Source organism: Hoplias malabaricus, chromosome 9 (assembly GCF_029633855.1).
Source record: "Hoplias malabaricus isolate fHopMal1 chromosome 9, fHopMal1.hap1, whole genome shotgun sequence".
Taxonomy (NCBI): domain Eukaryota; kingdom Metazoa; phylum Chordata; class Actinopteri; order Characiformes; family Erythrinidae; genus Hoplias; species Hoplias malabaricus.
Genome location: NC_089808.1, coordinates 21,706,309 through 21,730,013, shown reverse-complemented (window position 1 = coordinate 21,730,013; position 23,705 = coordinate 21,706,309). Strand labels below are relative to the sequence as shown.

Sequence of the window (23,705 nt, the reverse complement as noted above, 5' to 3'; positions counted from 1 at the left end):
TTTATTATAGCATTGAGGTTGTTGGCGTGCATTCTCATGAAAAAACAGTTTTATATATATATATATATATATGAGGGATCACGGTACTGTTAACATTACTGACCTGCGCACTAGCCCCAACATGTTTTGCGTTGAGGTGGTAACGAATGGTGGAAGTGCTCCTGTGATAAACTCCTTCCTGCATAAAGTGCAAATAACAACATTTTTGTTTGTACTTCCATCTGGAAGTTTCTTGTATTTAAATTTCCCATCCACCAGCGTAGTCTCTTCCGTCATCTCCATCATGTTCATCACATTGTGCGTCGTTATAATTTGCATGCCTGGAACTCATGCACTGAGAAACTTTCCTTGGTGCAAAGTGCGTTTAAAATGCGTAAAGCTTTTATTTAGTTATTTTAATTATTTTATATATATAATATAAAATATGTAACATTTTTTTCTGGCTCCACAAGTAGTAAAAAAAATCATCAACATTGTGCATAACACACTTTTGTTTTTTCTATATCCTCAAGTTTCTACCGATATGTACTGGAACCCGAAGTGTCCTTCATGACAGATAACAGCTTTGCTCCGGGTCCTATAGCAAAGTTCCTGGACATGCCACAGTCCCCTCTCTTCACCCTGAACTTGAACACCCCCGAGAGCTGGATGGTAGAATCCGTCCACACAAGATACGATCTGGACAATATCTACCTGGAAGAGGTAGGGATTTGTTTGTGATTTAAATCCATGAGTTATCAGGATTAATTTAGTTACAATATGTAATCTGTATTAATGTATCAATGATCAAAATGAACACATTTCGGTGGAAATTCAGAAGAAAATGTGTACTGAAAAGTTTATTGTAGAGCTAAGAAATGAACAGGCATTAAATGTAAGCAATAACTTCATAACTTCTTTTCTTTCCTTTGGTTGCATTTTGGTTGGTCATTATTAAACTATCATTAAAAGTTGATGGAGATGCATTGTTTTGCTCTGACAGTGATGATATATTTTAAATAGTGTCATTGCCATTTTAAAGATATTACATAGTATTTGCAATGGTCAGAAATTGTCATGGTCTATCTCATAATGCAGAAATAGTTCCCTGTTCAGGTAATCTACTCTGTATAAAAGTAGTCCACAAGTACATGATTTTATTCATATGCTGTGACTTAACGCAGTATACATTGTGTTCTTAAGGTGGACAGTATTGTGGCTGCCGAGTACGAGTTGGAGTATCTCCTGTTAGAGGGTCACTGCTTTGATGTGAGCACTGGTCAGCCACCTCGAGGCCTTCAGTTCACTCTGGGTACCACCTCTGACCCCGTCATAGTGGACACCATTGTCATGGCCAACCTGGTGAGGAGAGAATCCACATGGAATCCACTATTAATAAATTAAATAGGGATTAATAATAATTTATTGATTCTGATTGCTTGTTTCGATCTTGTCCAGGGCTACTTCCAGCTGAAGGCCAATCCTGGCGCTTGGATCCTTCGCCTGAGGAAAGGACGCTCAGACGACATTTACAAGATCTACAGGTAGATGATTAATTTTATTGGGAATGGGCAGTATCCACATTTTTCATATCATCATACCATCTCAAAATATTATCGCGGTATACGGTATTACCGTGGGGAGGGGGTGCTCTGTCAGGCTGCGCTGAGCCTTATGTCTGTGAGCACAAATTTTAGTGAATTTAGTTAAACAAAGCCTGACACTGCACACTGTCAGAAACGGGTTTTTATTGTTAACACATGTGTCAGAGGGCAAATTTCAGCAACTGGTGCTAAAGGAACAGAAAATTTCAAAAGCACAGCTGGCGCTAACAGGCACTTGTGGTTTAGCACACAACAGCAGACATTTCATTGACCTGAGGCTCAAAACACACATATTTAGAGTATAAAGCCATATACCTGTGAGCACAAAGTTGAGTAAAGGATTTTCTGATCATTTTTTCAGCTTTCTTCCTCTCTCTTTTAACTCAGATTCACTGCTAAACTTACAACTGCGCTGGGCGACTGGGCTTGTGTTTTTCTCCACCCGTGTTCAGATCGTGAGATCAGCAGTCATTGAACTCCCACAACGCCCCCTCCCCTTTGGCTCTCTAAAAAAAAAAGGCACAAGAACATTTTAGCTGACTTCAAGACACAGAACAGAAATTTGACACACCACACACACGTCATAAACACGTGTATACCGCCCTCATTTTGAGATACAGTCCAAATTTTTTAAATGACGTGGTATACGGTATTATCTTTATACCACCCAACCCTAGTTTTATTATTTATTTATTTATTTATTTATATATTTTTAATATATATTTTTGGGCAGCAGTAGCTTAGATAGTTATAGCTGGCCTGGGAGAGTCGCTGGTTCAATCCCCTCAACTGTTGGGAACATTGGGGTGGGGCAAGTGAAGAACAGTGTACTATCCTCCCTCAACATCCACGGCTGATGTACCAGCCGATCTGAGTGTTTGTACTTATAGCCCCTATTGCACTAGTGCATGTCTGTGTGTGTTCACTGCCATGAGGAGTTAGATGCAGAGGCATTAATTCATTGTACTGCTGGGAAGTGACAGTAAAAGCACAGTAAATATATATTTTTTGGATTCCCTCAAACTTGAAATTGAACACAGCTTTGAAACACCTTTTACATGTTGCTTTATGTTGTACAAATATAATAATAAAAAAATAACATTGCAGTTAACTCTGAGCTTTCGAATGACAGTATATATGTGTGTTTGTGTATTAAGATCATTTGTTTTTCTTCTTATCTCAGCCACGATGGCACAGACTCTCCGGCCGAGGCTGAGGAATTGATAGTGGTGCTGAACAACTTCAAGAGCAAGATTATTAAAGTGAAGGTCAGTGATGAATTTGGTATCTGACAGTACGTGATATAGTAGCAATCTCAGGTCTGTGAGGCCTCAATAGAGATATGCAAACAATCTGATATTTGGCTTCTGTTTGTTGTTGTTGATTGCTGACATTTCAAAACAGTGGCATATGAGATTTTGAATGATGATATTTATGTCGCAGACAAAGGAAATGTATCGATGCAAATGGAATAGAAACTGAGGAAATGTCATAAAGCTCGAGGCTTTGATTAGTTCATAAATGAAATAATAGCTGATGAATTAATCAATTGTAGACATAATGATCAGTTTCACACCTAAGTTCTAGTTAGTCCATTGTTCTATTCAACACTGGGTCTGAAAGGACGTGGAGCTGTGTTACCGTATACCTTATACTGTATAGCCAAATACCTTGCCCTTTGGAACCGAGTTACAAGTTGTAGTGGTTAAAAGTTTCCTCTAAGAAAATGGGACAAACCTTCAAGAGCCTGTAGGCATTAGTAGGCAGCGGTGCCAGTCTGCAGTGATATCAGAATAGCGCTACAGTGCTGCAACCTTTAGTTAAATTTAGGACATAATATGGCTTCTGAAGCATTGGACAATCCTGAATACAGCTTCTTATTCCAGCAGCTTTTTGTTCGAAACTTCTAGTTCTACAGGAAAAGTTGCAGTAGCCTTAGGTACATGAATGCTTTATCTTTTTATGGTCAAACAGGAAATTTACTAGATATGTACTGAGACATCAGAATACAGCTAAGTTATGTTTCTAAAAGAATTTTCATTAAATAGAGTCATAATACAGTGAAACTATATTAAAATTAGATACTACAATGGTTAGTCTTTAAAGGAGAAAAAAAATATTGGTCATGTGCTCAACAGTCTTTCTTGTACTTCACAAGGCATTTATTATTATTATTATTATTAATCAGGTGCCTCTGAAAAATTTTAGTTTGAAAGGCCATGCCCTAACTTTTCGCTCTGAAATGACATTGTTTTAGTCGTCTGTGGTGTGAGGCTTTAGTAGTCTAGAAATTTTGCCTGTTTTCGTGTAAAGTTAAAACAAAAAAGGGGCACACACTAAATAGGGACAAATCCAGGGTGGTCCTGAGTTTAAATTATACAGGGGGGGGGGGTTGTAATCTGTTAGAGGTGTAGTTTATCCAAAGCTGTTTTCTGAATTTTCTGAAAACTGTGCTGATGCAGGTGCAGAAGAAGCTGGACATGATGAATGAGGAGCTGCTCAGTGATGGCACTAATGAAAACGAGTCTGGATTCTGGCAGTCTCTGACCAGGTATAAATGAAACAAATACCGCATTGCTTTTGCTGGATCATAGGGATGTGTGTATTCAACATCCAGACGGGCCTGAATAATCTTATATTTATTCACAAGTTCATGTCTCGCAGTTTAAATGGCCAGGGGTTTTGTTTGGTTTCTTTTATAGTTTTACATTAAAACATTATCATTTGAAATGACTTTCTCTCTCTCTCTCACACACACACAGGGGATTCACTGGAGGTTCTAAAGTGGAAGAAAATAAACAGGACAAAGATGATGTCATCAACATTTTCTCAGTGGCGTCCGGTCATCTGTATGAGAGGTTCCTGAGGTGAGACTACACGTCTGACCTTGTGTTCAAGCAGTGTCGATTGCTTAAGACTTTCATCATTTTTAACATAAAACAGAGACAATTACATGAGTTTACTAACCCGATAACTGCACAAAATTCGACTTTGAGTAAGCTGAGAAAGCGAAAGGAAATCACATTATTTCATTCACGGAAAAGTCAGATTACTGAGCTAAAATCTAGCTCTGTTAAACCGATTTCTTAATCTAATTTCTACACCTTACACTGATTTCTGAAAATATAATTAGCTGTTTTCATGACCACTTGAATAATCAGATAACTGCAGAAATCCAATTAAATTCGGGTTATTAAATAAAACTGGTTACAACATGCCCCATCTAAACATTCCAATCTGTTCCACCTTAAATGGTGCAGTATCCCCATTCTGGTACCAGCCACCAAGCATTAAGGTTATAAAGTCCCACAAGCAGTATTAGTTTATGGATCAAAGTGGTGTTTGTAATCCAGAGTTAATCACCCAACATCAGTACATTGTTGAATGCCATCAGATCCTCACAGAAAAGTCTTCAGCACAGCAATAATTAAATTTTTCTTGCAGGATAATGATGCTGTCTGTCCTGAAGCACACCAAAACGCCAGTCAAGTTCTGGTTCCTGAAGAACTACCTGTCTCCAGCCTTTAAGGTGGTATTTTATGCTGTTTTTTTTTTTTTTCTTTCTTAAAAAAAAAATAAATAAAGATTCCAGATTTGATGCCAAAATACATAAACATTTTTCAAAGCTGTCCCAAAGTTTTTAGTTAAAGAATTCTTGGCCTTTCATGTGGACCATTATTATTCAGTAGTGATAATGTAATTTCAGACATTGTATTGAATATGGAGATGGGTGTTTGTACAATATTCCTGGAAATTGCAGTGTTGTTGGAGGGAAAATTAGAAGAAACGTTATGAATTTCAGATGAGGGGGAGTTCATCTGAAGTCCAAATGATTAAGAAGTATCGCTCCCTTTCTGTATATCTCTCTAACACTCTCTCTCTCTCTCTCTCTCTCTCTCAAATAGGAGTTTATTCCATATATGGCAGAGAAGTATGGTTTCCAGTATGAACTGGTTCAGTATAAATGGCCTCGGTGGCTTCATCAGCAGACTGAGAAGCAGAGGATAATCTGGGGTTATAAAATCCTCTTCCTGGACGTGCTCTTCCCACTGGCCGTGGACAAGATACTCTTTGTGGATGCTGACCAGGTACAGGGCTGACTTTGATTGAAACAAATAAGACAATATGTGGAGTAACATCAGGCAAAAAAAAAATCTACAAATTTTATACTAATGTGTGGTCCACATTAGAGATGGTGCAGCAACTGTTGCTTGACTTTTCTAATGCTCCTATGGCTGAACGCATTCAAATCCTCACAGAAATGACTTAACACACAAAAACAGTAAAATCACACCCGTTTTAACCTGAGACTGAAGAGAGTTGTATAAATGCTGCCCCCTTTAGCTAGAAGTGAGTAATGTTAATGTGTAGCGAATCAATTCAGGAGACGTGAACACACACACATCTAGAGCAGCACACAGCCACCTCAGCACCCAGGCCACAGTTAGGGGTTAGGTGCCTTCAAGTACATTTCAGCCATGTATGTCTAGGGAGGAGAAAGAATTGTCCTTTCACCTTACCCTTCTACTTGTCTCTATTTTTCCTGCCGGTCCAAGTATCAGCTTTAAGATTTGACCACCACCTTTCAAACACTAGCTTTTTTTAATGTTAATTTTAATTTGACATAACATCATAATACAATGGTTGTATAGGAATCTACAGGAGTTGTTCTGGTACATTATTTGTACTATATCCAGTACTATAGGTTAGCTTCAGTCATGAGATTCAGACTACGCACAAAATCCAGTTGGAGGGCAAGCAGTAAATAACGGAATGGAGGAGACTGAGGTCAGGAGCCTGTATTGTGCAAGTTTAGCTGGTTTTGCTAAATTATTGTATTTTTCTCCCTTATGAACAACAGCTTTTGGTACATGATACAAGCTCCTCTTGGTTTATCAGTTGAAATGATTTTGAGCAACAGTAACCAAAGCAAACCACAGACTGTATTAGAGCTTCCTACCATCCATCCACACTTCACAAAGTAACATGACGTAATTTGCAAACAACCTATTGGATGGAAATATGGCTACAGTCTGATCCAAATTTTCTTGCCTCTCCAGATTGTCCGCACTGACCTGAAGGAGCTGCGAGACTTTGACCTGGAGGGGGCACCGTACGGCTACACTCCGTTCTGTGAGAGCCGCAGGGAGATGGACGGATACCGCTTTTGGAAATCGGGCTACTGGGCGAGTCACCTGGCTGGACGCAAGTACCATATCAGGTGAGGGCTCAGAGATTTGAGAGAGTTTCACATACACTGAGACAATGGGCCCAGCCTATCAGCCGGGTATAACATTCTACAGAATAGAATAGGGCGGCACGGTGGCTTGGTGGTTAGCACGTTCGCCTCCCAGCGCTGGGATCTTGGGTTCAAGTCCCATCTGGGTGGAGTTTCCATGTTCTCCCCGTGTCTGCGTGGGTTTCCTCCGGGGGCTCCGGTTTCCTCCCACAGTCCAAAAACATGGAGGGTAGGTGAATTGAATGGTGTGTGAATGAATGTCTGTATGTGTGAGCCCAGATATGGATTGGCGCTCTGTCCTGGGTTAAACCCTAGTGCCCGATGCAGTCCTCCAGGTGGACGGTCGTTTCTGGTTGAGAGTATGCTGTGCGCGTTTGGCTGCCGCTTCTCGCCTGTGTGTGTGAATTGAGCGTTCTGAGCAGTGTAGATTGTAAAGCGTCCTTGGGTGTCTAGAAAGGCGCTATATAAGTGTAACAATAATAAGAATGGCATTTTGAGACTGACCTGTGAGAACTGTGGTTTAGTCCCTGACCTCTGGTCTCTAGTAAGGGGTTTAATGATACAACCATATTTCAGTGTGGTTTCTTTGATACCAGACGCAGGATTCAATTGTACTTTCTAGCTTTCTAATTTGTCTCCATCTCTCTCTCTCTCTCTAGTGCTCTGTATGTAGTCGATCTAAAGAAGTTCAGGAAGATCGCCGCAGGGGACAGACTGAGGGGACAGTATCAGGGTCTCAGTCAGGACCCCAATAGCCTTTCCAACTTGGATCAGGTGTGTGTTCCACTGAACACAGCTTATGGTGGCTCATATGAGGTCACAACATTTGGCTCATGCCCTTATCCAGCACAACTTATACTTTTAAGCCAGTCTACAATTAGGAGTCTTGCTCAAGGTCTCTTATTGTTGTAATGTTGTGATTCTGCCACTACACTGCCCAAACCTCCTTGTGATGTTTGTTGGTATACAGTAGTCATAATTAACCATCTGTCTCTCTTCTCAGGATCTGCCCAACAACATGATCCATCAGGTGCCCATAAAGTCCCTGCCACAGGAGTGGCTATGGTGCGAGACCTGGTGCGACGATGTCTCCAAAAAGCACGCCAAGACAATAGACCTGGTAATGGCTGTAATTATTCTCCCACATTTTGTTAGGTGTTTTTTTTTTTTTTTTTTTTAAAGGACACTTTTAACATTACACTTCTTAATTTAGTTTCAAATGGAAAAACATGCTCCATTGCTGCAGGTAGTGATCACGGACCCCTCAAATGCCCCACAATTTCCCCCTCATTACCTCCCAGAACATAGAGGTTTAGTCTGGACCAAACAATAACTAAATCATCTATACATCATAATTTGCAACAATATTATTTTTCACACGTGCAGAGCTGCTTTCACTGACTCATGCATTATTGGGAAAAAAAAAGAATTGTCCAACTTGATACTAATATTACAGGTAAAACAGACAGTGATTCTGCTGCTTTCTATGTAGCTGACTAGGGGTTGATCTGACCTTGTGCATCTTGCCTTCCAGTGCAATAACCCCCAGACAAAAGAACCCAAGCTGCAGGCCGCTGTGCGGATTGTGGCAGAGTGGACTGACTATGACCAGGAACTCAAGAGGATCTACAACAAGTTCCTGGAGGAGAGGGATGGAAGCAGCCAGATACACAAAGGAAAAACACAAACAGGTATGAGCACTAGTTTTAAAAGGGTAAGAAGTCATATTTATCATCATCATGAAGTGCTGAGTCTCTCTCTCTCTCTCTCTCTCTCTCAGATGGACAGAAGCACATAGAGCTCTAGGCAGGTTGACCTTCAGCTGAGGAACGACCGACTCTGTTTAAAGAGTCGTCTTTTTCCCCTTTTTTTTTTTTTAATCAAGCCTATTCTCCTGGAGCGGGTCCATGTTGGCGCTGTGAAACTTGAATGGAAATAATGCAGCCTCTCTTGCTCGTAATTGATGGGACGGGGCACAGGTCAGGACTATGGTTACGGGACGTTAGAGGTGTGTATTTCCGTCCCTTTGAAACAAAACATAAATCCTGGATGCTTTACTGTCCCCTGCTGGACTGCTGTGGAATTATGGGAAAGTTGGGAAATTTTGATCTAATAAGTGTACAGTAAAGATAAATCAGAGTGGACAACATAGTCCTGGAAACTGGACATGCCTTTCTTTTAATTCTAATTTGAGTCCTGCCCTGAAAAAGGTGGCCAAGTGTGTGTATGCATGTGTGAAAAAGAGTGAATGCTTTATTGTGTGCATTTGTGTTGCCAACTCCTCCACTAGAGCAGTGTTGCTTAGCCGCAGTGATTGCTTGTTTTGGCCGTCTTGTTTGAAGGTAGGTTTTGGTTTTAAAAATCTAATTCATGCCAGCTATAGACTTGTTTGTTGTCCTAATTTTCCTTAAGTTTAGAACTGGAGGTAAGAGGCTCCTGTGGCTAAAAACACAGTCACAATAGGCATACAACACGTTACCCATAAATACCCCTCCAAATATTTACTCAACCCTCTTCAAATCCAATTCTTTTTTTAATGTGGCGCAGACTTGATGTGGTTTTAAGCCTCAGTATGAGTTGTGACAGCATGGTACCTACACTACTGTACTCAACTCTTTAATGGTGAAGGCCATTTTTATAGTTGAATAAGACGGCCTTTATACAGAACCACACTTCACGAGTCTGCGTGATCTTATTGAAGACCTGGATCCAGCCTGAGCCAACTGAGACAAGATATGGACCAGCATTTATGGTCATTACTTCTTGTTTGGAAACTTCTCAAGAAACCACATATGAACATCAAACATGTCTCGGCATAGATTTTTCACCAAAACTGAGCTAGTGCTCTTAATGAGAAAGTTGCAAGAAAATCACAGACACTTGTTCAGGTTTCAGTGGTGGTAAGGACCCAACTGTAGCCTGTGTTTTGTCTATAATCTGCCAAAGTAAGTACTATATTCTGTGCTCAATGAAGAGCTGTCAGGCCGTTTTCATTGGCTGATTTCTTTATGCTGTTCTGTACTCAAAGATAAATCCATACCATTGGTCTCTGCCAGGAGAGAGTGTATCTTACATGATATTGGAAATGTGCCATGAGAGATGTTACAGGCTTGACTCTAATTCAAATATCCCCGACTCAAATTCAGGTTTTAAATCCTACGCCTCAAGAATCTGAGAAAAAAAAAAAAAACTTTCAGACTACAGGCCTCGTGACTCTCAGCTGGACTCAGACTTCAGATCTTGAGACGTGATTCAGACTTAGAAATTGTTGAAGTCAGCAGACAAAATAGCAGCAAAAACTAAAGCCAAACTAAAAATTTCAACTGAAGACTTGACTTGCTTTCCAGTTACACAAGATTGACCTGGGGTGCTTTTCCACTGCATGGTACCTACACAACTCCGCTTGACTCTGTGAGAGCTGGACATGCAACAACGAATGAAATACAGCCGTGTTCAGTCCCAAAACACGAACAATATGTGAATATAGAATGAGTAAACAATCATTAACGTTATTGTTGTGGTTTTCAAAGCCTGTGGTTTGCATTGTCACCAGCTATATTCCGTAGGGGATCTTGGCTAGTGGAAAGGTAACCAGGGACTGAAACACATGTAGAGCTGTGTCAAGCCAAGTAGGTACCCTGCAATGGAAAATGACCCAATTCGGATTCACATCGAGGTGACCCAGGCCTGAAGCATACTCACATCTCGGCGACCTGATTCGGTTTTGGATCCTGGTGACTCAGATCTGACTCGAATTCACATCCCGGTGACTCCAAATGAAGTGACTCCTGAACATCTCTGTATAGCCTCACTGCAGTTTATTTCCTGTCTGTGTAATATTGGTTTTCTTGCTATAGCATTATTGGAAGAGTATTTGCTGTAGCGACTGCATGGCTCTGACCACTAGAACGTAAATAAACCGTTGCTGAAGTTGTTCCCAACAGAAAGCACAAACATGACGGCACCAAATATTTTGACGGTTCCGCATCGTGCCTTTCACTTGGCCACGTTTCTTTTCTGCATCTACTGTACTGTTTTACACTCAATCAGGGGGAGACGACGGCAGTGATTCTGATAATTCGGTTTTGTCTGTAATTGTGGGGTAGTGGTTATTTTTTAATAAAAGCCAAATAAAAGTACAAAAGCCATCTTTTTGATTCATGGTTATGTTTCCATATTTATCCAGTTTTACTTGGAGTACATCTTCTTGCTACTTGGCTTCATACTATTGTGACACAGTGGGTCCAAAGCCACCAGTGCCTCTAAAGGCATCTCACACACACACACACACACCTGTGGATAATTTCACGCCACCAATCCACCTACCATGGTGTTCTTAGACTGTGTGAGGATACCAATGCACCTGTAGGAAACCCATGCGGACACAGGGAGAACACACCAAATTCCTCACGGACAGAGATCTGCGGCAAGTATCAAACTTGGAACCAGAGGACCCTGGACTTGCATTAAATGTTGAGAACATGTCCTATAGGGTTTTTGGAGATGCAAGTTTTAGCCCTGACATTCACTTCATCTTTCCAAAAGTACTGTTCAAATTAAAAGGAACCATACACAGATTGAGGGTATAAAGCCTCCCAAAACTGGGCTGTGGAGCAGTGGAGTGATGGATCTCCATGAGTGTGATTCAAAGCTAAATATCCAATATCAGCGCCTGACTTTACTAATGCTTAAGGCCATCAAATCCACACAGTTATAATCCACCTTATAGTGCAAATCATTCCCAGAAAACTAGAAGCTGTTACTGCTTGGTTTTAGAAGAAAACATGTATAAGTTGTCCACACTGGACCATATAATGTTGATATTAAAAATATAATCAAAAACTCTTCTCCACTAGGTGGCAGCATAGCTCAATAAATATCAGCAAACGTGTTTCTTCCTGCAGAAAACAACAGCCAAGCAACACTTTTACCAAACTAAACCTTCTGGATAAAAGCAGCAGCCCAAGTTACTCTAGATGTATTGAGTATAGTGCACATATTGGGAATATTTTGCTCCAGTGAACCCAAGCTTTACAGAGCAACGGCAATATACACTGTGTTGTTTTTCAGTTGGATAAACATCATGAAAACAAAAATGACTTGTTAAGTGCATGTGCACATTAATGTGTGTATCTGGAGCCCACAAACTGTGAGACCCATCCAGCCAATCTGCCTTTTCAGAAGTCAGAAAACTTGGGACAAGCTGTATTAAGACTTCTGACATGAAGTACAGAGACTTTAAAATTGTTTGTGAAGAAATCAAAGTTGAATTGTTCTTGCTACCATCATTTTATATCAAATCGCTCGGAATGGCGGTGTTAATGTCTAAACAAATTATTTATAAAAATGGACAACAGCTAAATAGCATTTCTGTCTGATTTTTTTGTGTTTTTGCCTTCTGGAAATTATAAGCTTCTATTAGGTGTTAGCTACATTAGCCTTGTAGCTCTAATGCAAAACTAAAGAAGCAAACGTCAGTCACCAGTCAGTCCCTGGGTACAGCTGAGGTAAGAAGGAATATTAATTTTATGTTGAATGTTGTTTTAATCTCAATGTTGTCTCCTGAAGTCTAATGTACTGTTGTGGACCTGGTGTTACAACAAAAAACACACAAGGTGTGCGACTAAGTGTTACACAGGCCATATAGTTGTTTTTTTCTAGATGTGTGTTTGTTGTAGCACATTGCTGAGTTAGTCTTTCTTCTTTTTTTCTTTTTTTTTAAAAGAGAAATAAACTGAGGAGAAATAAGAGAAAAGTTTGTGGTCAATATCAGTTGTGAGCAGTGGAGCCAGAAAAAAAGGTAATTTACATGTAGATTATACTTTTAGCCTGAATCTAGTTCTTTCATTCTTTCTCTCTCCCCCTCCCTCCCAAAGCCCAATAGTTACCATGACGACACTTCTGCAAATTCAGTACATTAGAAGCAGTCTGCTCATCCTCAGTTTTTTTTAAACAGACATATGAAATGGGATGCATTTGCATATAGATCTTTTTTCATTCTTTGCCCTCTCTATTCTGTCTGTTCCTCTTTGTTTCTATATCCTTTTCTCTAAAGGAAGAGGGGAGCCCCGGCAAAACAAAGCAGCTTGAGTTTAGAAGACAGCGGGAAAAGAGAGAGAGTAGGCATCCCTCCTGTTACTGTGGAAGATGCTATAGCTCGGTTGTTGGTTTGTGTCCGTCCGTCTGTCTCACTGCGTCCAGATGGCAAGTGGTCAGCCATCCCTCACTCCATGAACAGATTAAACAGAGCACTGAAAATAATGACCAATGACTACATCTGCCATCGCTCTCGCTCTCTTTTCCAGTGTTGATTATATTTCTCAACCAGTGTTGTACCGGTCCGGGAGATTCAGCAACAGCTTTGACACAAAAGGACCATTTGACTCATGAAATTATCACACTGCTGGAACAAGGAATATTCAAAGGGTGCTTCAACAAAAACACTCCCACAAAAAACAAAAGTGGTAAAAACTAAGCAGTCATTGATTGGTAGCTACTAAATCCCAATGGTTGTGATCAGTTCAATGGGCAATAGATATCTGAATCTCTACTGTGACTAATTTGGTTCCACTGGTCTATTTCTTTAATAAACACATCAAAGTTCATGAACTTTATGGATTAGGCTGTTTCTGATCAAGGCATCAGATTTAAATCCAGCAACTTGAACAGGACATGGATCCATATAAATAGAAAGAGTCAAAGCTTCCAGGTCATGGAAAAGACACCTAAATCACATACGGTTTTTCTGAGCTTTGGACTAGGCCTGGTATTTCTAACAGCATTCTCAGTCTCAATGCATAACATATTAGATTACATGCACTATATTTTAATTATCGTGTAGTACCTAGTAAAAAATAAATAAATAAAGGCTCAATTTGATGTTTAAAACCACTTGTTTCTTGTGGATGTGTTTTTGATGTAGCACAGTGCTACATTCAACTACCTACCACCCTACTTCAGCTGTCTTTCCTCAACTTCATATAAAATCGATCGTGGCAGATTGGACTGGAGTCTCTGCCCTCTTCCAGTCTACGCTTTCCCTTGTTGATCATTTCCCTATTTTCTACTCCTTCCCATTTTTTCCTGCTGTCTTTCTAGTTCAAAAAACCTCTATTTCAAGTCTGAAGATCTTCACTTAAAAAAGCCAGAGCATAAAAGGTCATAAAATGCCACTCTTCTTGCCTCTGCCCTGCTGTATTATGTCTAGAAAGGAAGGTGCAGCAGTGTCTTGTTTAAGATTGTAGATAACCCCTTTTCCATTGTTGACAAAGGACCCCTGTGGATGTATGCCTGTCCAAGATAGTCCCAGCCTATCTACCAGATCACACAGATGACCTCCCTGTTGCTTGCTGGACACACTTTAGTCCAACAATTCTCTCAGAGGACGGTGAACAATTGGTCATGCATATGTTCTAGTATTTCTTGGAGAGAGAGTTGTTTTCCACCAGGTGGCGCTGCGTGTCTACATTGAGGCCAATGCCAATATGTGAATTTTAATTGCATGTCTTCCATATGTGCCAAGTAATGTTAGTGTACCCTCTACTTTTCTAGGATTTAGATGTTGGAATATCTCTGTGAGGATCTGATAGCGTTCAGTCTTCAGAACACACTGAGGTCAGGTTGATGTATGATGAGGTAATCATAAGGACTTCATCATGCCAGAAAACTACTTTCCAGTGTTCCACAGCCCAAACAGAGGGGCCTATACCCATAATACACCCATGTGCAAGTGGTGCTTAAGGAACAGGGTGGAAGAACCGTGACCAGTGATCCTGTGATCCATTGCCCCAGATTGTCCGTCTGTCGCCTGAGCTGCCGGCCTTCTGGGTTTTGTCACTGGGCACCAAGTCCTCTTCACGCAGCAGGATATTATCTGCAGCCAGGTCCCCAGGCCAAAAGCTATGTCCATGACCCTCACACTTAATTAGCCAATACTAGAACTCAGCACAAGATCCTATGAGTGTGTGCACGCGATAAGAATGGCCTAATGAATTATTGCTCCCTTCATTAACCAGGCTTGCCGGTCAGTAGTAAAAAATGAGCATCTCTGTTCATTAAGCTGATAACTAACAATAGGCAAATCTACAGGTTTCAACGTTTTCAACAAATGGAATGCTTTTATAGTCCTGAATAACCAGGACCATTTGGATGAGAGCTTGCTGCACTATTTCCTGCTTGGTTAGCCATGCCTGACAGCCAGCACAATGGTCTGGAACTTTGATTAGTCAGGCATATTTGGTTTAACCATAGTTGCCCTCCCTGCTGAAGCTAGCTGGATGTGTAGTGATTGCAGATGCTAGGTCTGCACCCAGATCTAACTCCAGCTGTTGGACAGCAGTTTTGAGTAATGGAATAATTAACTTAATGAGACTTGAAGCACGGTGTCAAACAGGATCAAGAATTCTTATCCAGGGTTCTGTTTACACCTGGCATTAACATGCGTTTTATATCTGCATAGTATCCGAATATACTTTGACTGATTACTTGTCATTAAGATGTGTCCCCAGTCTCACCAACCCACCAATGCTTCATCATTACAGTTTTCTTTCCTCTAACCAGCTGTAAACACGATCTCTCAACTGTTGTATTACACACCATCAAGCCTCAGGAATAAACATTTAAACAGGCAGTGAATTAATGCCTGTTGTGAATCAAGTGAATCAAGGAAAAGGCTATGATTTCTGCAGTGGACCACAGTGTTAGTTTCATTAATGATAACTATGTCGAAAAAAATATTCATTAATTACCTATTTTTCACATAGAAAACTAGTCAAAAATAAAAATTTGAAGATGAGAACTATGACGAAATATTTTACACATTTGGTCAATGAATAAAAACTAAAATAAAAATATGAAAGACTGGTAATTAACCTGTTATTATAATTATGGAAACAGTAAATTGCAAAAAAATCCTACAGAACAGTGAAGAGGAGTCAACTGCCAAACTCCCAAAAACTGTTGGCCAATGCTTTATAGAGTTGAAATCCATCCATCCATTATCTGTAACCGCTTATCCAATGTTAGGGTCGCGGGGGGTCCAGAGCCTACCTGGAATCATCGGGCGCAAGGCGGGAATACACCCTGGAGGGGACGCCAGTCCTTCACAGGGCTAGAGTTGAAATATTAAATAATAATAAAAAACTTTAAAATGAATAAATTATTATTATTATTGTTTTATTTATTGGACTAAAACTAGACTAAAATGTTTTTAGTTTTCATCAACTGAAACTAATGATTATTAAATGACTAAGATTAGACTATAACTAAATCAAAATTAGCCATAAAATGAACACTGTGGGCCAGTGCCATGACTGTCCAGAGGAATGCTTGAACATGACAGAAAAGTTTGAACTGGTGGGAAGGAACTGTGTAAGATTTTATGGACACAGAATTCTTGTCTTTGCTCTGCAAATGACAACAGATGTTCAAGTTAAGCACTGTCCTTCCTCTTGACACACACTGCTATAATACCTCTATCCCGACATGGAAAACTCATTCTGTTTACACTTGTTTTTAATGTGGAATGAGATCCATCTCTGACCACTTCTAAATGTGGTTTGAGTGTTTCGATTATAATCTGATCACAAGTGTTTGCATCTGGCTTTTCATGTGGACAAGTGAAGTCTGAATGGGACCAATCACCAAAAGAACGTATTAATGCCAGGTAAGAACAGCCAAGAAGTTTGTTCCAGTTTCCTTTCATGTGCAAAGTCAGTCAAAAAGGGAATATGTCAATATATCCTCATGCAGGATTTTGCTTAAACTTTCTGGATTAGTTATAAGAGGGAGGTGTAAGACCCTAGATACTGGATTAATGAAACTCATCGTTCTCCTCATCTCTCTTGATGAATCAATCAGACAGACTAATGAATGACTCCCCGTCCTCGGCGTCAAACATCCATCACGGCCAATCAGCAGCTCCGCTCTCTAACGCATGTTAATTCCGTGCCACTGGAAAGCGGGGGTGTATGTTAATAGGCATTTGGAAGTTTTAGATGGAAGAGCAGCTTGTTTTCAGGCGACGGATCCATCACGGCCAGGTTCCCCATTAGCGACGGTAATTACCAAGAAGCTAGACACTAACGGTCCAAAGACGCATTCTAATGTTGGAATAATGCGAAGGGACACATGCCTTTGCATTCGCAACGAGAGGCAAAGTCTGCAGCCAAGTCTTGTTGCCAACATTGTGTTTACACTAGAGCGGTAAACATTGTTAGTGCATGCAATACCACAAATTTATCATCATTCGCTAATTAAAGTGGAGTGGGTGTGGTGCTGCTGATGTGAAGCAAATCTTATTGTCATTGATCAAAGGCCTCTAAAAGCCACTGCCATCGATTAACACCAAGGGAAAATGTGTGCCAACGTCCAAGTGTCTCTGAAGGTGGTGACCAATGCTGCACCTGACCTTCAAACTTAAAAAATGGCTCATTTTCCACTCTGTTTCAGGGATTGTGGGAGAAAGCCAGAACAGTAATGCTAATGCTGAGTAATGATTTAGTGGCTGGATGCCATCAAATCCTCACAGCAGTGATATAGCATCCAGAGATGATGTTACAGCAGCAGAGATGGTACAAGAGTTGAGCTGTTTTTGGCCAAGTGATATAACCTGATGTGTCCTGCATGGAATAACCAACCGGCCAGTTCCTAGCACATCTGCGGGTGCCCGGGCCCTACAGCTGGATCGATGTCGTAACTGGGCCCTCACCCTGTGTCTGCACGCTCCTTGTCCTCCCCAGGGCTCTGCTGCCGGCATTCACATCTTAATGACTCCCTCTAGCCTGCTGGACACACAAACACTTAGACCACTCAAATCTAGTATGGATTTCTCTACCACCCCAACCATCACCACTAAGTCAGATACCCACAGCAGAACAACCTTGGTTTAGGATGGTTTGTGTGCGTGTGTGTGTTTGTGTTTGTGAGAGAGAGAGAGGGCAGGGGGCAGTTCTGTCATTGATTACTGGTGATTATGTGGTTGTCTCTCTGAAGTCCACACACACTTAGCTAATCATTTTCTTCTTTCTTTCCTTAGGACGCTTTCCTATTTTTTCTAAAAGTATTCATTTTGGACACATAAAAGCAGTATCGACAAACTTCCCACAAGCAATAGCTTGGCACTCCATGGCTCAAATTATTTTTATTAATAGCCAATACTCAAGCTCTTATTGGCATCTATATTTTGGTGAAATTTGACACATTTTGATTTGCACTTTCCTGTTTGGGGCTATTTCCTTTTCAAATCATGCTTTGAATTTCAAATCAAAGATTTATTTCCTATAATGAACCTCCACAATTACTCAGATCACAGAGTACTGAACTTTTAATAGTTCCCAGAATTCTGAAGGCCTCAGCTGGGGGAAGAGCTTTTCCTTATAAAGCCCCCCAAGTCTGGAATGATCTTCCAGAAAACATTCAGGACTCAGACACAGTCGCAATCTTCAAATCTAGGCTAAAAACTCATTAGTTTAGTTTAGCTTTTGGTAGTTAATACTCCCCCATAGATAGGGGTCCATGGACACAGGGAATTATAGTAAACTGAGACGTTGGTGTCGTCCCGCTGCTTCACGCGATCACTCAGGTTTGTTGACGGTGGAGCGGAGGGATGCCAGTGCTTTAGTTAAAGCTGTCATAGTCAGATCTGCACGAGTCATTAGGCACACTCTGGAAATGTTCATCTTTTTTTGCTTTACATACATCCAAACAGATTAAAACTAATTCAATCCCTTTACCTTTTTCTGAGTAAACGAATGCCCACCTGTCCATCTGGACACTGATGGATGACTGTTGAGCTCCTGCTCCATGCTTCAGACCAGCTGCCCACGCTACAACCACCACCAATTGCCTTGGAGCTGCCCGCCCCTACACTGACATTTTCATGGACTCCTAACTATTATTACCAGTAGATTGACCAGAGGAGGGTACGTCGTCCTGTGTGACACTTGGTTCCTCCCAAGGGTTCTTCCTCAGCTCTGAGGGAGTTATTCCTTGCTACTGTTGCCATTGGCTTGCTCACCTGGGGGTTGTTACATTCTTTACACTTTTACATTTCATGTCAAAACTTTCTTTTTACCGGAATTCTGTGACGCTGCTTTGTGACAACATCATTTGTAAAAAGCGCTATACAAATATATTTGATTTGAAATTTGATTTTAGTGAGCTTCTTTTGTAAGAAAACATGGGATAAAATAAGCCAATAAGCCTCAAGTACTTTAGAGTTGTCCCGCCTCCTCGTTTGTGCCTTTTCAGTCACAATGCTTGACCTACGTTTATGTGAGAAGGCAACGTTAAGGTTAAAATGTAGCAGAACAGATGCAATTTGTGCAAAGACATAAGGACACTGAGTAAAAACTGAAAACGGATGGAAAAAAAGATTTGAGCAAAAACTGCTAAAAACCAGAGCTTCTGCCTCTTGCTCCTCACTGTTGTGTGTTCAGGTCGGGGTGAACAGCAAGTGATCATTTAAAGGAACAAGCACTGCAACAGGCTGTTCTGACCAGGGCTGTTTTCACAGCAGAAAAATTGTGTGGTGGTGTTTGATCCTTTTGGTAATTTGATCACTTCTGTTTTTGTGCCTTTGCCTTTCAGAGTCAATCATCTGAGAAGTTCATCACTTGTGATTCATGGACATTTCTGCTGGTATAATATATAATAATGTCTATGACTTTAATACACTACTGTATAACAGTGAGATGGATGTTGAATTGCAACATTAGAAAGGTAAGAAGACAGACAGATTTAGAAAGAACCTAGAGTGTCACAGCCCACTAGGACTCATCACTTTCCTGCAAGACTGATGAGCACCAAATATCCTTCACACACTCATAAATCTCGGAAGAAAGCATAAAGACAGGTTTAAAGTGCTAATAATGTCTGCAGAAGGAAGGAAACAACAGTCTCCACCTTGACATAAGCTCCTAAAAAGCCATTTCTTCTGCAAGGAGAGGACGACCTGTTGGATATGGAAGGTTAGTCACTTCAATAATTTATCCACACGGGATCCAAGTTTTTGGGCAACTGTTCCTTAAGGGCATTCATAACAACTTTTCCCTTTTTAACCCCTCTTTGCCACACTAACTGCCTTCTAGTTATCTGGGATGTTAGAACATTTCTGCAAAAATTTGATGGCATTCCGCAATGAGTTCAGGTACTGATTTTGAATGATTGTTGGCTTGGTGATCAGCTCAGAGCATCCCACCACACTCCATGCTTTTCTGTGGAATATAGACACACTATGTCTATTTTGTTTTATATATATCTGGACAAGCACTCTGTACCTTCTAGTTCTATTCACAATTACAGACTCAGACAACTCACTGAAATTCATATCCACAAGTTCTAGCTTCTGACCAGATTGCCACCCCACTAGCATTCCTGATCATTCCATGCCTTGACTTTGGTGTGTGACTGTTGCTGTTCAGATTCTTTCTAATTACTTATCCCTTAGTCCAGGGAGGCTCACATTAAAGCAGAAAGCTGCTGATGAAGGGAGAGTGACAGTGATGCTACCTATTTATGTATCATGTTTAACAATATCTTACCACACTTGGAAGGGAATGCTAAATGCCTAGTATTTTAGGTTGTCTAGGAAGATTGTGAGTGATAGTGAGGAAAGGAGTATCCACCATGAGAGCAATGCCTGTTTTATTATCTCCGGGCAAGAGCTATGCCTCCCTTTGATTAAGATTTTTGTCTTGAAACTTACCATCAAGGCTAAGAAACTTCAGCCTATTTAGGGAAGGAGCTTCTCCTGTTCACAGAGCTACAATTTAATCAAACAGAACGACTCTGCTGAGATCACTGTGGCTGGAAAACGAAAGCTTTTGTTTGAACTTGAAGGCAGCCTTTCACAACTTCGCCCCAATCTTCCTGATCACTACCGACAAGATCCAGTGATGGAGAGTGGAAAGGGGCTTAGTGCCACTTTCACTCACTTTTCATTAGACGTATTGAGTGCACTTCATCCAAAATCTAGAGGTCTAGCTTCCCCTCTTTAAATGAGTGCCCTTCAAAGGCCCATATGATCCACTTTCTTCTATACTTCATTAGGTGCACTTGACAAATACTGCACCATGCAAACAACTTCTACTCATTCAACAGAAAAGTATGTTCTGATTTTTTTTGTAGGCAACTGCCCACATTAAGGTCAATAAAAAATTATAGGTATGTGCTGTGCTTGTAGTAATGCAGCATTTTGGCTACATTGCCTCGGGTATATATGACTTTGTAACAGTAGATTTGGTTTCGCTTTCTTGGTGGGTGTGATTGCTTCCCTTCCCTCATCTCACAGTACAGTGCCAGCCAGCATGCCTGAAGAGACAGGACCTGGGCAGTCAGCCCTCTCCTCCAGCATGCTGAGTATTGTGACATTAGCTGTATTAGCAGCAGTGTCTAATGTATATGGAGATCAACATCTTGTGTCCTCTGTCATTATGTGTTCTGGGGAGTTCAGCTAATCGCTAATATTGTGGAACTTAAGGTGGATTATGATTGGGTGAAAATTTGAGCAAAACATGTATAAGAATATCTTAAAAGAAAGTTTAAACAAAGTTTGTGTGTGCTGAAAGCACACGTGTCTGTTTGGTTAAAACTAGTAAATAATGAAACTGAATTTCAAATAATGACCGTTACTTATCACGTTAGCATACAATCGGAATTATTGAGAGTGCACTTGTGCTTTGTCGGCTCTGGAATCATGCCCAGTCCATTAGTGATATGCCATTCAAAAATTCCCTCTACTTCTCAATAAATGCTCCTCAGTGTCCTCTATGACTTCTGCCACACTTTGGAATGTGTACACCATGCCATCCTTGCTGCATGCTAATGCTAGTGAGCACGGTGGAGCTGTAGCCCAGTTCTGTCAATTGCATTTCTCTGTTTTTACCTCTCATCCCTAGAGAGCAGGTTTCTGTCTCTGAGACAAGTAGCAATCTCTTGTTACACTGTTAAAATGTAGTTTAAAAATGTAGTTAGCAATGTCCAACAGGATTTGTCATACATAATATGTTCAAATTATTTTGGGCACCCTTTATAGTTAATTGATCTACTATTACCTACTGTAATCTGCATAGACAACTTGCATATTCTCCAAGAAATTGGATGCTCTGGAGCCATAGCACATGCTGGAGCTAAAGTCACCATGCTAAAGGCCAAAGGGGCTGTGGATCAACAGAGCAGTGTTCTCTGAAATGATGGAACACTTGTAGCTAAACAATAACAAATCCTCCAAAAATATTCCAACAGCTAGTGTTAATATTGCAAAGAGTGCCAAAGCGCCATTTAATGCTCATAATGCTGAGAGGATCAAGTGTCCTGAAATGTTTGGCCATTGTTCTTTTAAAAGGCAAATGAGGGTCTGGCAGCACTGGAACTGATTCAGAAGTTTGGAGTTTCAAAAAGAAACAGCAGAAAAACAGCTTGCAGAACCCTAATCATAATTTAATAATTAGGTTAAATGTGTGATTTGGTGATTATGAAAACAGCATGCTTTGGCAAATAAAATACCATCCATTATTCATTGTTGACACTCATTTGTGAAGAGTGCACAGATGAATGTTTAATAAGTACATCTCTAAATCTTATCTAGGAGGTGGCAAGGTCTTGGACTTGCTCTGTTTGGTCAGGGATGGTGAGAGAGTATGAGGGTGGCTGCTTTTGCTTCAGCTCTACAGTCGGTCAATTGCAGACCAATGAACTGGAAGTTGAAGAGTTGATGCTTGCTTGTGGAAGTGGGTGATGATGACATGACACCTCAGTCCCACTGTGTTACAGCACGTTAGACAGTAGTCCTTTTGAGACGCGACTCATTTAGTCGTTTGGTTCTTGCAGAACCTCTGCCTTCTACATAGCTGAAAGGGGTTCTTTGTTACCTTTTGGGACACTACACCATACTATATTAGCAAGAATCTGTGGAAAGACTTGCCTCACTCTGATTGTGAATTACATGACTCTAAATGTAGCAGAATGCTTCATCCACAATCAGTCAGCATATAAATGTGTCCACATAAATTAGCACTGTGAAGATAAGATCACAGCATAAGCAGCATATCTCATCAGTCATCAGGGTTATGCTAAATATCATTTCAAGGAAATGCCCTATTGTCCACTGCCTGGACAGAATTTAGTACGAGTGAGGACTTTTCTGCATACATGAGTTCTGGACACCCAACACCCTAATGAAGCCTTATCTAAAATCACTTCCGCCTGACTCAGACCTTAAAAAGCCTTTCAGTGTCCCATTAGCAGGGACAAGAGGGGGGCAATTGTGGCCAGCTCGCTGCTGTTCTCACATTAATGAAGTCACTGATATCCATTGTTGGCAGCAAGGCAGCTAAAAGCCAAGGGGCAATAGAGCTTGCCAAATCACAGCAGTTTAAAAATGCATTAATATTGGGCCAGACTGAACTCTATGCAGGAGCAGTAATACTAGTCTTGAGCATTTCACCTTAAATTTCTGCCCTACTAGAACAGCCCTAGTGCCCTGTAACTGCTGTCCTGTATCTATATAGAATCTAGTATGGCATAGTGGAGAAGCAGTACCATGTAACATAAATGTAGCTTGGGAACAGTCTAATCAAGTCCTAACCTGTCCCTGAAGCAACATCAGAACAAGAACAGAAGCTTCATGGTTTGGGATTTTGTGACCAAGATGCCACACAAGCCTGGACACACAATTCCCAGGAAAGGGAATATTTATGGTACAGCACAAAATAATTTAAATACAGATTCATAGACAGCAATGTAAACAGTCAATGCATTCAAACCCATGATTGCATCTAAAATGTCTTCTAACCTTGTTTTTATTTTCACTCCAGTTTCTCTTCCACTGTGGGCTGCATGTCCAGGGGAATTGGGCCTGGATGTTATCTGAATCTCCCAAGTAC

The 23,705-nt window shown here is 40.7% G+C and overlaps 1 protein-coding gene and 1 long non-coding RNA gene across 6 annotated transcripts in view; one reads left to right on the top strand and one right to left on the bottom strand.

Moving 5' to 3' along the window:
• The window catches only part of uggt1 (UDP-glucose glycoprotein glucosyltransferase 1), a 37,696-nt gene extending 26,732 nt beyond the window's left edge, over positions 1 to 10,964 (top strand). For all 5 annotated transcript variants that reach the window (XM_066680913.1, XM_066680915.1, XM_066680916.1 and 2 more), the window contains 13 exons: positions 513 to 702; positions 1,183 to 1,341; positions 1,438 to 1,523; positions 2,767 to 2,851; positions 4,046 to 4,134; positions 4,346 to 4,450; positions 5,028 to 5,112; positions 5,489 to 5,671; positions 6,644 to 6,804; positions 7,482 to 7,596; positions 7,826 to 7,942; positions 8,357 to 8,513; positions 8,603 to 10,964. In XM_066680913.1, the coding sequence (XP_066537010.1) occupies positions 513 to 702; positions 1,183 to 1,341; positions 1,438 to 1,523; positions 2,767 to 2,851; positions 4,046 to 4,134; positions 4,346 to 4,450; positions 5,028 to 5,112; positions 5,489 to 5,671; positions 6,644 to 6,804; positions 7,482 to 7,596; positions 7,826 to 7,942; positions 8,357 to 8,513; positions 8,603 to 8,628 (1,558 nt within the window). In that variant the 3' untranslated portion in view covers positions 8,629 to 10,964. The remainder of the gene's footprint in view (positions 1 to 512; positions 703 to 1,182; positions 1,342 to 1,437; positions 1,524 to 2,766; positions 2,852 to 4,045; positions 4,135 to 4,345; positions 4,451 to 5,027; positions 5,113 to 5,488; positions 5,672 to 6,643; positions 6,805 to 7,481; positions 7,597 to 7,825; positions 7,943 to 8,356; positions 8,514 to 8,602) is intronic.
• The window catches only part of LOC136707050 (uncharacterized), a 112,862-nt gene continuing 91,143 nt past the window's right edge, over positions 1,987 to 23,705 (bottom strand). The window contains exon 4 of the long non-coding RNA XR_010804193.1: positions 1,987 to 2,089. This is a non-coding gene — a long non-coding RNA (uncharacterized lncRNA). The remainder of the gene's footprint in view (positions 2,090 to 23,705) is intronic.